General features: G+C 48.2%; 1 protein-coding gene across 6 annotated transcripts in view; it reads left to right on the top strand.

The window, feature by feature from the left end:
- Positions 1–13,033, top strand: part of Anxa4 (annexin A4) — a 56,785-nt gene that overhangs the window by 25,852 nt on the left and 17,900 nt on the right. For all 6 annotated transcript variants that reach the window (XM_006236841.5, XM_063286727.1, XM_039108397.2 and 3 more), the window contains 3 exons: positions 3,184–3,230; positions 8,553–8,640; positions 12,074–12,168. In XM_006236841.5, coding sequence (XP_006236903.1) covers positions 3,228–3,230; positions 8,553–8,640; positions 12,074–12,168 — 186 coding nt within the window. In that variant the 5' untranslated portion in view covers positions 3,184–3,227. The remainder of the gene's footprint in view (positions 1–3,183; positions 3,231–8,552; positions 8,641–12,073; positions 12,169–13,033) is intronic.

Genomic DNA, 13,033 nt, shown 5'->3' with positions numbered 1-13,033 from the left:
TTCTGTGGAGAATAAATGGGTGTGTAGAAGTGCAGCTCACTGCGCAGAAGGCTTGACCCAGTGGTGCATACCTGAGGGAGTCACATTCCTCTCTCCTGAGTGTGGTGCAAGAGCCACCTGTGAGAAGACTCACATCATTTATTGTGAAATAAGACCAACAAGAGAGCTTCCTACACAGAAATACAGGAAAGACTGACTCCATACTTCAGAACCTGTGGCTTACTTGGCGGTGGGAAGGGGAAGGACTTTGGGAATCTAGAAGCCTGTTTACATGACTGACTTTGGGAAGGTCAAGCTGGGAAGAGACTAGAAGGTGGGAGAAGGCTAGAGAAACTGGGCTCTGAGAATGTTTCTGAGGCCGTCCATTCTTCTGCAGTTAGGGAGACTCAGCCCAGCAGTTGAGCATCAGTCTCTAGACGTGGGGGTGGTGGGTTCCCACCCCAAGCAATTCTTTAGTTCTTTCTTTGCTCCAAATAGTTACCCTAAACCTTAACACAATTCCCAAACTGATAAGGGCTAAAGACTATCCCACTACACTGCCCAGTTTACATGCCACCCTCTAGCCCAGGAAGTACTTCTGGCCCACAGGCAATAAACCAAGAGATCCCAGAGCTCCCCTGTGTTTGACTGTCGGAATGACTTGCAGAACTCAGGCCAAGAGTTTGCTGAATGTATCATGAGCGCTTCATAAAAGATGGACCTCAGAAGCAGGCAGAGGGCAGGCACAGGGGAGGGGACAGAAGTTCCCATGCTCCCTTGTTCCCTTCCCTTGTGTGGGTATCTTATTGTGATCCATAGACTCACTGGCCACACTAGTTCATTTCTGCCTCAAAGTCTTTGCACACCTCTTCCCTGTACCTGGAAGAGTCTCTGTTGGAACTTGGAGTGGCGGCCTGTGCCCTTCATTGGATCCTCATTCAGCTGAGCTGGGCGTGTTGCTCAGTGAGCAGCACATGGACTCAGTACTCACTAAGCCCTGGGTTTAATCCTCGGCTCCAGATAAACGGGACATGGAGTTGTAGGCCTGTAATCCCAGCACCAGGAAGTGGAGCCAGGAGATAGATTCAAGGTCATCTTTGCACACACACACACACACACACACACACACACACACACACACACACAGAGTTCAAGGCCAACCTAAACTCTTCCTTCAGCTTGGATGGTATTTCCTCAGAGGTGCTTCTGGGCTATGCTATGAGTCTGCTCCTTCCTGGTACCCAGATCATAACAGCATCAATGTTAGAGACAAAACAGCAATGATCCAAGCTCTGTGGATCTCTTTGTTTGTGATCCTGGGACCAGGCCAGAACCCAGATCAAAGGCAGTCAGATGCTCACTCTGCAGCACCAGGTTGCTTAAAGCCAGAAGAACATAAAGGAAGGGAGGCACATAACAGGGAAGTGGGGTACAAAAGACCGGATTGTCACAGTTCTCATCTGTCTTATCAGAACAGCTGCTGCTTGTGATTGGCTGAGAGTCAGCGGCTTGTGACAAGAGTAGCTTTGGTCCACTATGGAGGAAGGCACCTTGAAGCCAAGAGTGAGATGTTAGACAAACTTGTTCTCATCAAAGTTTGAATTTCACACAGTTGTTACATACCAGGATTATATCATCTTCTTCTCCTTCCTCCTCCCCTCCCTCCTCCTTCTCTCCTTTGTCAATTGTTTGAAAATGGCTGAAGAGGCAGAATCAGACCTTTGATTATGCGTGTTTTGCTGATCTCTGCTCTGTATTACTTTCCCTGCTATATTTTTATCTTACCAGCATCTGAAACCATCTTTAATTTTTCCTGTCTATCCTGGTTGACCATGAGCTCACTGAGAAAGAGGACGTGTAGGCGAATGAATGAATTTATAACCCCAACAGTCCTAGCTAATAAAATACTGCCTTCATCTTCATTGTGTGTGTGTGTGTGTGTGTGTGTGTGTGTGGTGTGGTGTATGTGGTGTGTGTGTATGTGTGTGTGGTGTGTGGTGTGGTGCATGTGGTGTGTGTGTGTGTGTGTGTGTGTGTGTGGTGTGGTGTATGTGGTGTGTGTGTATGTGTGTGTGGTGTGTGGTGTGGTGTATGTGGTGTGTGTGTATGTGTGTGTGGTGTGTGGTGTATGTGGTGTGTGTGTGTGTGTGTGTGTGTGTGTGTGCACGTATGTGTATACCATTAGTGTGTGGGTGCCCTTGCAGGCCAGAGAAGGGTATCAACTAGAGTTACAGATGGTTGTGAACCACCCAGTGTGGGTGCTGAGAGCTGAACTCAGGTCCTCTGCAGAAGCAGTAGGCACTCGTAACCACTGAGCCGTCTCTCCAGACCCTTGCTTTAGTGAAACAGTGATAATGTCTGGTTTTGTTGAGAGAAGCTGTTACTCCACCTCAGCCTCCTGAGTTCTGAGATTACAAGCCTGTTCCACACAGCTGATTCTGCCTTTGTAGCAAGTTCCCAGATATGCCAACCGCTGGCTCCAGGATAGCTCTGTGGATGTTGAGATGCCATGATTTGCACTCCAACTTTCCTGATGAAGGAGGGGGCATTGGAAACCGTGAGAGATCAATGACAGGAAGTCTCTCTACTCCTGTCATGGTACAGGGGAAAAAACAGCATCTGGGGAATGAACACAGTCCAATGCTGGATGGGCTGTCAAGATACACAGTCAGACATCTGCACATATGTATGTAGACCTACATGCAGACACATGCATGTACACAGATGCAGGTACACACATGTACACATATATGAATGCACTCACAGGATGCAGGTGTATGCACACATCAATACACACATGGGCACATGGGCATACATATGGGGCGTCTTAAGTACCATAGTTTCCTGATTCGGATAGCTCATCTCTTCTCTGTTCTGACCTGCAGAAGTGTTTAACTCAGAACCTCTGTGTCCCAAGGGTCAGTAACAGCACTTCACCCCAACAAGGCAACAGAACAGCTATCATGTGTGTCTCCAAACAGAGGAGCAACCAGGAAGCACATTGTTGGCATAATAAACTCAACCGCTCAAATCTTTTCTCTAATGATTAGCCTGGCCCAGGAGCTCTGGGTCCCGCACAGGTGACCCTTTGATGACATCATGTATGTTTCCTCTTGGCTCAGCTTCATGCAAACATGGCACCCTAACTAATGAATAATACCACACCCTGCTCACAGTCATTTCTCTTCTGCTTTTTTTCCACAGGAGCTTCTGCTGGCGTGACTGAACTCTGAACGTTAGCTAGAGCCATGGTAAGTGCCTCACCCCACCTGGTACCAGCCACAGGCAGACACAGGATGTGTACTTAGGTGGCTTAAACAAAACTCTGTTTGTTCAGCAGTGGGCATGAAGACACGATAAGGCAGTCTCTGTGTATCTGTCTGTCTGTCTCTCACTGCCTCTGTCTCTGTCACTTGCCCCACTTTATCTCTCTGCTTTTCTCTGACAGGGTCTCTACATAGATAGCCCTGTCTGTCCTGGAACTCACTAGGTAGGCTATGCTGATTTCAAACTCACAGACCTCTGCCTGCATCTGCCTCCCAAGGGCTAGGATTAAAGCCTTGCACCACCTAGCCTGGCCTTTTCTTTTCCTTTTATTTTTTCCCAATGTCTTTCAAATTTACTTCAAAGTGGGTAGCTTGATCCTGAAAAGGAATTCACAGACTCCCTTACATTTCTAAAGCAGAAATATAAGCATATAGAATATATAAATATATAAATTAATAGAATTTAATATTATAATGTAATATTAATATTGTAATGGAATATTATAACATAATAGAATATATTAATATGTGAATATATATAAATGTGAGAATAGAGAAACAAGTGATGGTTTTCTCTCTGTAAAACATAACTTTCCATTTTAGAACACTTAGGCAACTTCAGAGGAACGCATGTTCTACCACCCACGGGGGTCCTCCTGGACAGCCCCATCATCTTAGGCTCGACGAGACGGGTGCTTTGGGACAGGGGACAGATGCCATTTGTGTGGAGGTTAGATGACAGTTTTATGGAATTAGTTCTCTCTTGTCTTCACATGGGTCCCAGGGATCAAATCCTGATCCCCATGCTTAGGTGCAAGAACCCTAGAACTTGCTGAACCATCAAACCAGCCCTAAGGGGGTGCTTCCTAGCAGCCCCCCCACCCCGGCCGCCTGCCTCAGTCGCAGCTGTGGTCGGGTTTCCTTGGACTTAGTGATTGGTCTTTGGCACAGGCCCAGGATTGGGGCCCTTTGAGAGTTCTGTGAGGTTCAGCAGGAAGGTAGAAACTGGCCTCTGGGCTGCCTTAGACAGCTCTCCCCACTCAAAGGCGTCCTGAGTAGGGAGATGGCTGAGTCAGAGTGTGGACCCTGACCCCTCCCTCTGAGCACTGTGGGTGTGGGCACTTGTGTGGCTGCACCTGTGTGGCTGCACCTGCGTGGCTGCACCTGCGTGGCTGCACCTGTGTGGCTGCACCTGCGTGGCTGCACCTGCATGGCTGCACCTGCGTGGCTGCACCTGTGTGGCTGCACCTGCGTGGCTGCACCTGCGTGGCTGCACCTGCGTGGCTGCACCTGCCATACTTTTCAGTGCCCAGCTGAACCTTCTCACCTTCCCATCTCCCACCTTCCCATCTCCCAGTCACTGTAACGGCAGTGACGACATTTCCTCAGTTGTAGCACTGCCTGCCTACTTCTAGTGTTCACCGCTTCCTTTCTATGTGATCGTCTTAGTCAGGCTTCCTATTGCTGTGATGAAGCACCATGACCAAAGCAACTTGGGGAGGAAAGGGTTGATTTATTTCACTCCCAGTTCCATACAACAGTTCACCATCAGAAGCAGTGAGGGCAGGAACTCACACAGGGTGGGAACCTGGAGGCAGGAGCTGATGCAGAGGCCATGGAGGGGTGCTGCTTACTGGCTTGCTCCTCACGGCTTGCTCAGCTTGGTACTCTACAGTAGCTCAGGACCACCAGCCCAGAAGTGGCACCATCCACAGTGGGCTGGGCCCTCCTCCATTAATAATTAATTAAGAACATGTCTCAAAGGCAGATCTTACGGAGGCATTTTCTCAGTTGAGGCTCCCTCCTCACTGATGACTCTCGCTTGTGTCAAGTTGATATAAGAGTAGCCAGCATGGTGATGTTTGCTTTGCTTCCACAACAAGTTTCCCTGGCATGGATGTGCCACCCCTCCCCATCATCCTGGAAAAGATGACTGTACATTGTGCCCTAGAATTTAATCCATGCAGACACTCATGAGACTCACAAGGGAAAAAGGTTCCCAATGGAACAAGAGTTGTGTAGGGTGTTACTAGGTAAATGGAACCTCCCTTGCAAACACCCCTATCGATTCCTCCTCAGACGTTAATCTTCATCTTAGGACAGTTTAAACTTGAACTTGGTGTGTGAGAACCACCCAGAAACGTTCAATACTGGGATTCCAGAGAACCTCAGGAAACGTTGACTCAGTAGCTGAGGTACCGCTCAGTGGTAGGATGCTCAGTACGTGAGGCCTTATCTACCTTCATCGCCACTTGGCCTGTGATCTGTGTCCTCCTATGAGGACACCAGCCCCATCAGGTCCAGGGCCGACACTGCACTAGCACCTCTTCCTAACGTCTCACATTTGCAATGACCCCATTCCAGCTGAAGTCACGCTCTGAGGTCCTGAGGGTTAGGACAGCAACAACCGCACAGGTGACAGTGCCTAAGTTGATGTCATAGCTCTCTACTGTCCTCCGATGGGTATGTGAAGCCACTAAGTGCTCACATTGACTGACATCTAAGTAGAGGAGGTCCACGTCTTGTGGCAACTGAGGGCTTTTCTTGGTAACAGCCTGCAAAGTGGTCTGGCAAATAGGACTCAAGTCGGGTTTGTGAGAGCGACTGTAGAGTATAAAGCTCCCGTCTTCCCTTAGGTGGCCTGTTCAAGTCCTTACATCAGATGAAACCATGAGCACCTTCAGCTCGGTCCCATGCTGTTCCTGCCAGCTTATACAAATGCAATATCTGATTTCATCACCGACATCATCCCATTGGCTTCTATCAATGAGTAGTCTAAGAGAGAGATCAAAGAATCTCACTGTTATATTTAATTTGGCAATGTGCCTCAGTTGTGTTTAGATGATGATGGTGATGATGATGGTGGTGGTAACCATAGTGATGGTGGTGATGGTGGTGGTGGCAGTGACATCTAGTCTAAGTTTTTATTTTAACTTTTTCCTGGGCTCCATGCTGAGCTTTCCCACCTTTATCCTGTTCCATTATTACAGCAACACTGTGAGTTGGTTTAATTATTTTCAATACACATGTGAGAAACGTGAACCCTCTCCTGGGCATACAGCTGCAAAGGGTTGGAAACAAGCCTCTGGTCAGGTCTGCTGGGCTCCCGTGCCGTGCTTCTGCAATATATTAGTGACTTATTAAGTGACAAAATACCAGAGAAAAGCCACTTAGTGGCGGAAGGTTTATGTAGCTTCAAGTCTGAGGTGTACCATGGCAGAGAGTCATGGCAGAGAGAACGTCTGCTGATCTGTCTCAGGAAGCGGAGGGGAGAGGTGGACGCAGGAGCTCAGCTTCCTTGTTCAGTGGATGGCACTGCCCACGTTTAGGGTGGCTTTCCTCACAAGCATCTCTAGAATTTTCTCTGTGACCTGATTCTAGCTCTTGTCAGGTTGACAATATCACAGTATTAACTATTGTATTCAGCTGTAGCAGCTGCTGGCTACTTGCTCTGCCCCACATTGTGGGGTCTCCTACTTCTCCAGGGTGCCTCCTTTCAATCATGCTCAATGGCCCATCAGTGTCTGCTGAATGGATCCAGTCTGAGTGGCCCAGGCCGGTCCCAATCCTGCTGCCCCGTTTCTCATCTCCTTGGGTGTTTCAACAAACTCATCCAGTGCCGTTGTACCCTAAATTTTAGGTTGGCCTCTAGACTTGTCCGGGGCCACTGCTCATGGGTACTAAGCATGGATGTCTAATGGAAAGAACGTCCTTTTACTTATTTTATTTTATGTTTAGCTGGCTACATTCATGTCTGTGAGAGGGTGTCAGAAACCCTGGAACGGGAGTTAGAGACAGGTGTGACCTACCATGTAGGTGCTGAGAATTGAACTCAGGTCCTTTTGGAGCACATCCACACCTCCACACTATATACACAAGTAAAATTTTAAGTTAAAAGACAAAATGGAATAGTTGAAGAAACCCCTGATGTCAGCCTCTGGCCCCCACATGCACATGCGCACACATGCATACAGATGTTTAAAAGTAGCTGTCTTTACCAGAAGGAATAATGACTGTGCTATTTGCTAGACCCCCATCGGGCCTGTTGCCTCCTCCCTCCCTGGTTTGTGTATCTGTAGCTGCCCCTTCCTTTGATGTTTAGACCTTAAAGAGGAGTGATTTGGTATTTCCCTCCCTGAAACTCGGTGTTTGACACCGAGGAACACAGAGGTGGGCTGAGAAGCTGAGAGAGGAGGACCTCTCCTCAGGGATCCCCAAGCCTGCTTGTGTCTAACTAACTTCCTAGCCTTTGGCTAATGACTAACTCGCACTCAAGTTTTTGTCTTCTTTATCTCCACTTCCTCCCACCTGTGTTATTTCGAAGCTGATTCCAGATATCCCATCTTCTACCCGTGAGTCAGCTATATAAAGGTAAAATGTATGCTGTGGTCACAGCACCACTATCAGACCAGACTCTTAGGACTGACTTCCTGTGTCATAAAACATCACCGTCCAGCTGTCCTGTCATGTCCTTACTCACATCCTCCACCCAAAGCAGGCTCGCCTCTATGGCTGTTGTTGTTGTTGTTGTTGTTGTTGTTGTTGTTGTTGTTGTTGTGTGTGTTTGGTTTGGGGTTTGCGTTTTTGAGACAAGGCCTCTCTAGCCTAGGCTGCCCTTGAATCGGTGACTGAGCCTAGCCTTGAACTCTTGATGCCCTACTCCACTTCCCAAGTGCTGGGATGACAAGCACGCAGCACTGTGCCCAGCAGCTGTTGGCTAATGTGTCCTTTTAACCTCTTGGACTTTGACTCCCTTCTACCTCTCTCTTCCAACCTCCCTTGCAGCTTATCAACTGAAGAAGCTGCATTATTGGTTTGGCATTTCCTTGTGCGTTATATTTATAGCAAATCGTTTTTGGGCTCTAAAGACATGAACTTGACTGAATTCATACTTACTTGGCTTTTCCTTTTGGGGAGATTGCTGTAGAGGGGGTGGTGTGATTTCTCTTAGAGCAGATCCTTCTCGTGGCAGCCCCAGGGTCTTTGGACTAGCCTATCTTTGTCTGTAGCTCTCCCTCCCCTTCATTGTCGTATGACCAAGTATTTCACACGAACCATCTCTCGGCCTCAATGGCGGTGCTTCCTGCAGCCCACTGGGACTCTACTTACTTGGTGGCACCTGTCACCCCGGGCTGCCGCTGGGACGTGTGATTCTCGTTGTCTGCCCTCCTCAGAGAAGGTGGTGGCCCCACCGGAGTGTGAACCCCCTCCCTTCATGGTTGCTGCTGCTGCCCTGGCACCTGGGGTAGAGCTTGGGCTTCTGTATGAGAGGTCACCAGTCAGTCACGTCATTTTCTGTGCATTCAGGAAACCAAAGGAGGAACTGTGAAAGCTGCTTCAGGATTCAATGCAACTGAAGATGCCCAGGTCCTGAGGAAGGCCATGAAAGGTCTGGGTAAGTACCTTTGAGGGTGTCCTGAGTGCGGATGTCACAGTCGTGAGGAGGGCACCGTGGGCACTGGTATTCACCTCAGATAAACATGAGCTGAGGATGTAGCTCACTTGGTAGAGTGCTTGCCCGCCATGCATGAGGCCCCTGCCTTCACTCCCCTGTGCTGCAAAATGACAGCAAACAGACAAAACGATGGTAACAAATGGTCCGCTCGAGGACAACTCGGATGAGAGAATGTGTCAATAGTGAGTTTTCTGTTGCTACAACAAAATGCCCAGGATAATCATCTTAAAAAGAGGGAAGGTTCATTTTGGATCACAGCTTTGGAGCTATCAAGTCCACAATTGGCTGACTCATTGCTTTGGGGCCTGTGGTTAGAGAGCACATCAACAAGAAAGTTAATTCATGGGCTTGGGGATTTAGCTCAGTGGTAGAGCGCTTGCCTAGGAAGCGAAAGGCCCTGGGTTCAGTCCCCAGCTCCGGAAAAAAAGAAAAAGAAAAAAAGAAAAAAAAAAAGAAAGTTAATTCATATTATAGCTAGAGAATGGGGGGAGAGAAGGGAATGGGGGAAGGGGTAAAAGATTCATGAGAACATCGAAAAGACCTAACTACCTCCCATTAAGTTCTACCTCCCTCCTATTAGTGCCTCTGGTGGGGGGTGTTGCTGCCACCATGTCTGTGCAGCTGAGTCAGTGGACGTGCAGATGGGGCTGTTTGTGAGCAGGCAGGGGATGTCTCTTAGAGCATGGCCCTGAAGTTGTCTTCCCAAGGTCAGGTCCAGTTGTACTAGGTGCACTGCCAGCCGCCCTGGACGTATTTCTGCACCAAGGCTTCGCTGTTGGACATGTGGAGAGAGAAGTGTCCCGATTCTAGTTATCCCTGAGAGTCTCTGAGATTTGGTAAAGATGCTCGGCAGTGAGACCTTGTCTCTCAGTCTTGCGATCTCAGATTCATTTTCCTTAACTGTCTGCTGCTAACAGCTGTGGCCGGAACGGCAGGTCTTTGCTAATCTGCACTGTATTAGCCTGAAGGCAGAGGCTTCTCGAGGACCTGTTTGAGAAGCAGGGTGTGGTGGGTGAAAAGATGTCGAGGTGAGCTGACTTCCCCAGGCTGTCAGAACCTGTGAGACTGAGAATTCTGGGAAACAGCTAATGAGCTATCTCGGGCAATCAGTCAGCCACTGGCCAGGTCTAATGAGCAATCTTGGGCAATCAGTCAGCCACTGGCCAGGTCTAATGAGCAATCTCGGGCAATCAGACTCTGCCTTCCGCCTGGTCTAAGCACCTTGACCCCTGCCACCCATCTCCTGAACTTACACCTTCTCACTTCCCTTTTTGTTGTAAATAAGTAGAAAATGTGTAGGCCCCACCGCCTGCATTCTTTTCTTTCTTTTTGGTCCAATTTTATTTCTGTATGTTGCAAGAACAGTATAGTCCAGTGTGTAGAGCAAAACTTTCAGAATTCCCAAAGCAAGAATTGAGACATTTGACACAACCAGGCCTGATATGAGCTACTGAGGTGAGCTCTTGAAGGAGACAAGGGCTGTAAAGGCTAGTCCTGTCAGTCCACAGTCTGGGTGCTGATTGGTGCTAGTACAGCTAAGAGTATGGGAAGGCTGGAGAGATGGCTCAGCAGTTAAGAGTGTTCCTGCTCTTGCAGTGTGTCTAAGTTCTGTTCTCAGCACCCTCATCAGGCAGCTCCCAACCGCCTGGAACTCCAGCTCTAGGGGATGCATCTTGCCTCAGCAGACACCATCACATACACACACACACACACACACACACACACACACACACACACACACGCATGCACGCACACACACACACAATTTAAAGTAAAATAAAATTTAAAAACATCAGATGGGCATGGTAAGAATTCTTTGTGGGCCTAGGATTCTGGCTCAGTTTGTAGAATGCCCTAATCCTGGGTTTGACCCCTAGGAAAGGTGGAGGATCAGGAGTTCATAGTTGAAATCAGGCCCGGATGCATGAATCTGCATTTAAAAAACAAATAAAGACTAGGAATGTAGCTCACTGGTAGAGTACTTGCCTAACACATGTGAAGTCCTGGGTTCGATTCCTCATACTAAAAAACAAATAGAACAAACAAAAAACCCCCAAACCCATGGTTCACTGAGAGGAGATCATCTTTCATGGGGATCATCAGGCAAAGCTTGGAAGTGTGGAGTTTAAGATACCCTTGGGAGGTGGGTTGAGTTTTAATAAACAATGAGGAGAGAATGTGTTTCTGGGAGTGGAGCTGAACTGAAGCTTGAGGGAGTCACAGTGAGTTTGGGAAAATTTGCTCTGCAGGAACAGGCCAGAGGGAAGCTTCCTGAGATGGCAGCTCCTAAAGGGAGGTCCTAGGGCAGCTACTAAGAAAGCCACCAATTGAATTACAGCCATGGAGGGGTGGTCGCAAGGCACGAGGGGGCCAGGAAACCACAGGTACCAGAATTAGAATGCTAAATGAGGGGCTAAGGATGACTTGAAACAGAGAGACTGTAGTAATGGAGGGCTCAGGAGAGCGTTCAAGAGAGCACGTGGGAAAAGCAGAAAAATTCAAGAGCAGATTCTGAGCAGGGTGGGTACACCTGGAATCCCCACAGTGGGGAGGCAGAGGCAGAAGGATTGAGAGTTCAGGATCAGCCTGGGCTAACTAGGAAAGCCCCAAACAAGAGCTAAGCTATAAGTCTGTCTGCCTCCTCCCTTCACCCAAGAGTATATACCTCAGAGAACAGAGACTGCAGTGCTCAGACAGCAGCCTCCTGTGAACCCAGCTGACCACAGGGAGCCATCTGAGTTAAAGAGCAGGCAAGGGATGAGAGTTAGTTTTTCTTATAGGAAAGATAAACCAAGCTACAAAAACAGGGATTTAGTTAGAAGGTTTTTACAGATTTATGAAAAATGAAACCGTGTGTTACTGTTTGGGTTAAAAGCAGAGTGTGGCCATAGAGCTACGCTTTGCATGGCTTGGAAGGAAATTTAAATCTGGAGGAAGGTGGGGAGTTTAAAAACAAACAAACAAACAAACAACAACAACAACAAACTCAAAGCTAATGTGAGGGTTCAAAGCAGGAAGTGCTCTTCCTTCCAGAGCACTGAAGGTTGGATTTGAGAGTTCTGTAGGTCTCCCTGTCCCTCATCTTTTGCTGAATCTCTAAGCTTGTGAAGAATGACATAGAGAACACATTCAAAACTTTCTCCCTGTGGTATTTTAGTAGAATGGCTTCTACCCTCTCCTCCCCCATGTGCCCCAGCTGCTTCTTCCAACAAATAAACAGAAAATTCCTCAAACACTAATATCCAGCTGTGAGAAAGGAGAACTCCTGCCTCCGCCTCCCTGGACTCTTGCTTCCAGGTTCTCTCTCCAGGGGCCACAGGGGAGACCATTTCCTCATACAGGTAAATCCTGACCCTGCTGTTTCCATCTCCAGGTACTGACGAAGATGCCATTATCGGAGTCTTAGCCTGCCGGAACACTGCCCAACGCCAGGAAATCAGGACGGCCTACAAGAGCACCATTGGCAGGGTAGGCCCAGTTACCTGATCTTGCCATGACCAGGGATTCCTCAGGCATCTTGGAAGCAGACCCCCACCTCCCACCCCTCACCTCATACACCATCCCCTCCCGAAGCTAGACTCTGAAGTGACCCCATGCCTTAAGACTACCTGTGAAGTTAGTGGTTATCAGAGTATAGGAAGAAAGTGGGGGAAGAGGGTGGGGAGAGAAGAGGCAATGGGTGCAGGGGAACAGCCAGATGAGAGTATGAATTCTAAGGCTCTGTAGGATGACTGTAGGTAACCGCTAATCAAAGTAGAGAGCAGAGAAGATTTTAAACGTTCCTCACACAAACAAATGACAAGCATCTGAGGCGACAACTATGCCAGTCCCTTTACTTGATAAGATGTCACACTGCCCCATTACCATTACAACTGAGCATCCATTAAAAATAGTGATATAACATGAGAGCTCACTGGGTAAAGGCGCTTGTCCTAACCTTGACGAGCAGCTAAGTTCAATATTTAAGATCGGCCTGGTGGAAGAAGAGAATCAACTTCACTGACCTCCACATGTGAGGTCACACACACACACACACACACACACACACACACACCCCACATGTCAGTTAATTTTAAAATGCCTTGGCTAACTCTAAGGCTGGGCACTCCTAAACCTCCCCCTGCTACCCCAGGCCCAATTGGAGAAGTAGCCGGAGTTCACTTCCTGAAGTCTCACATGGTTGGGTGGCTTTATCTCCTGCTAATACTGCACTGCGTCTCATTCTTCTTCCCAAAGTCCAGGCGATTCTGCCGTCCTCACTGCATCCTATTCTCAGTGTCCCGCCCATGCTCAGCTATTGTCTGTTGGCATCTTTATTGATAGATCACAAACC

Source organism: Rattus norvegicus, chromosome 4 (assembly GCF_036323735.1).
Source record: "Rattus norvegicus strain BN/NHsdMcwi chromosome 4, GRCr8, whole genome shotgun sequence".
Taxonomy (NCBI): domain Eukaryota; kingdom Metazoa; phylum Chordata; class Mammalia; order Rodentia; family Muridae; genus Rattus; species Rattus norvegicus.
Note: the sequence above shows the minus strand (reverse complement) of the source record. Positions and strands in the feature narration are given on the sequence as shown.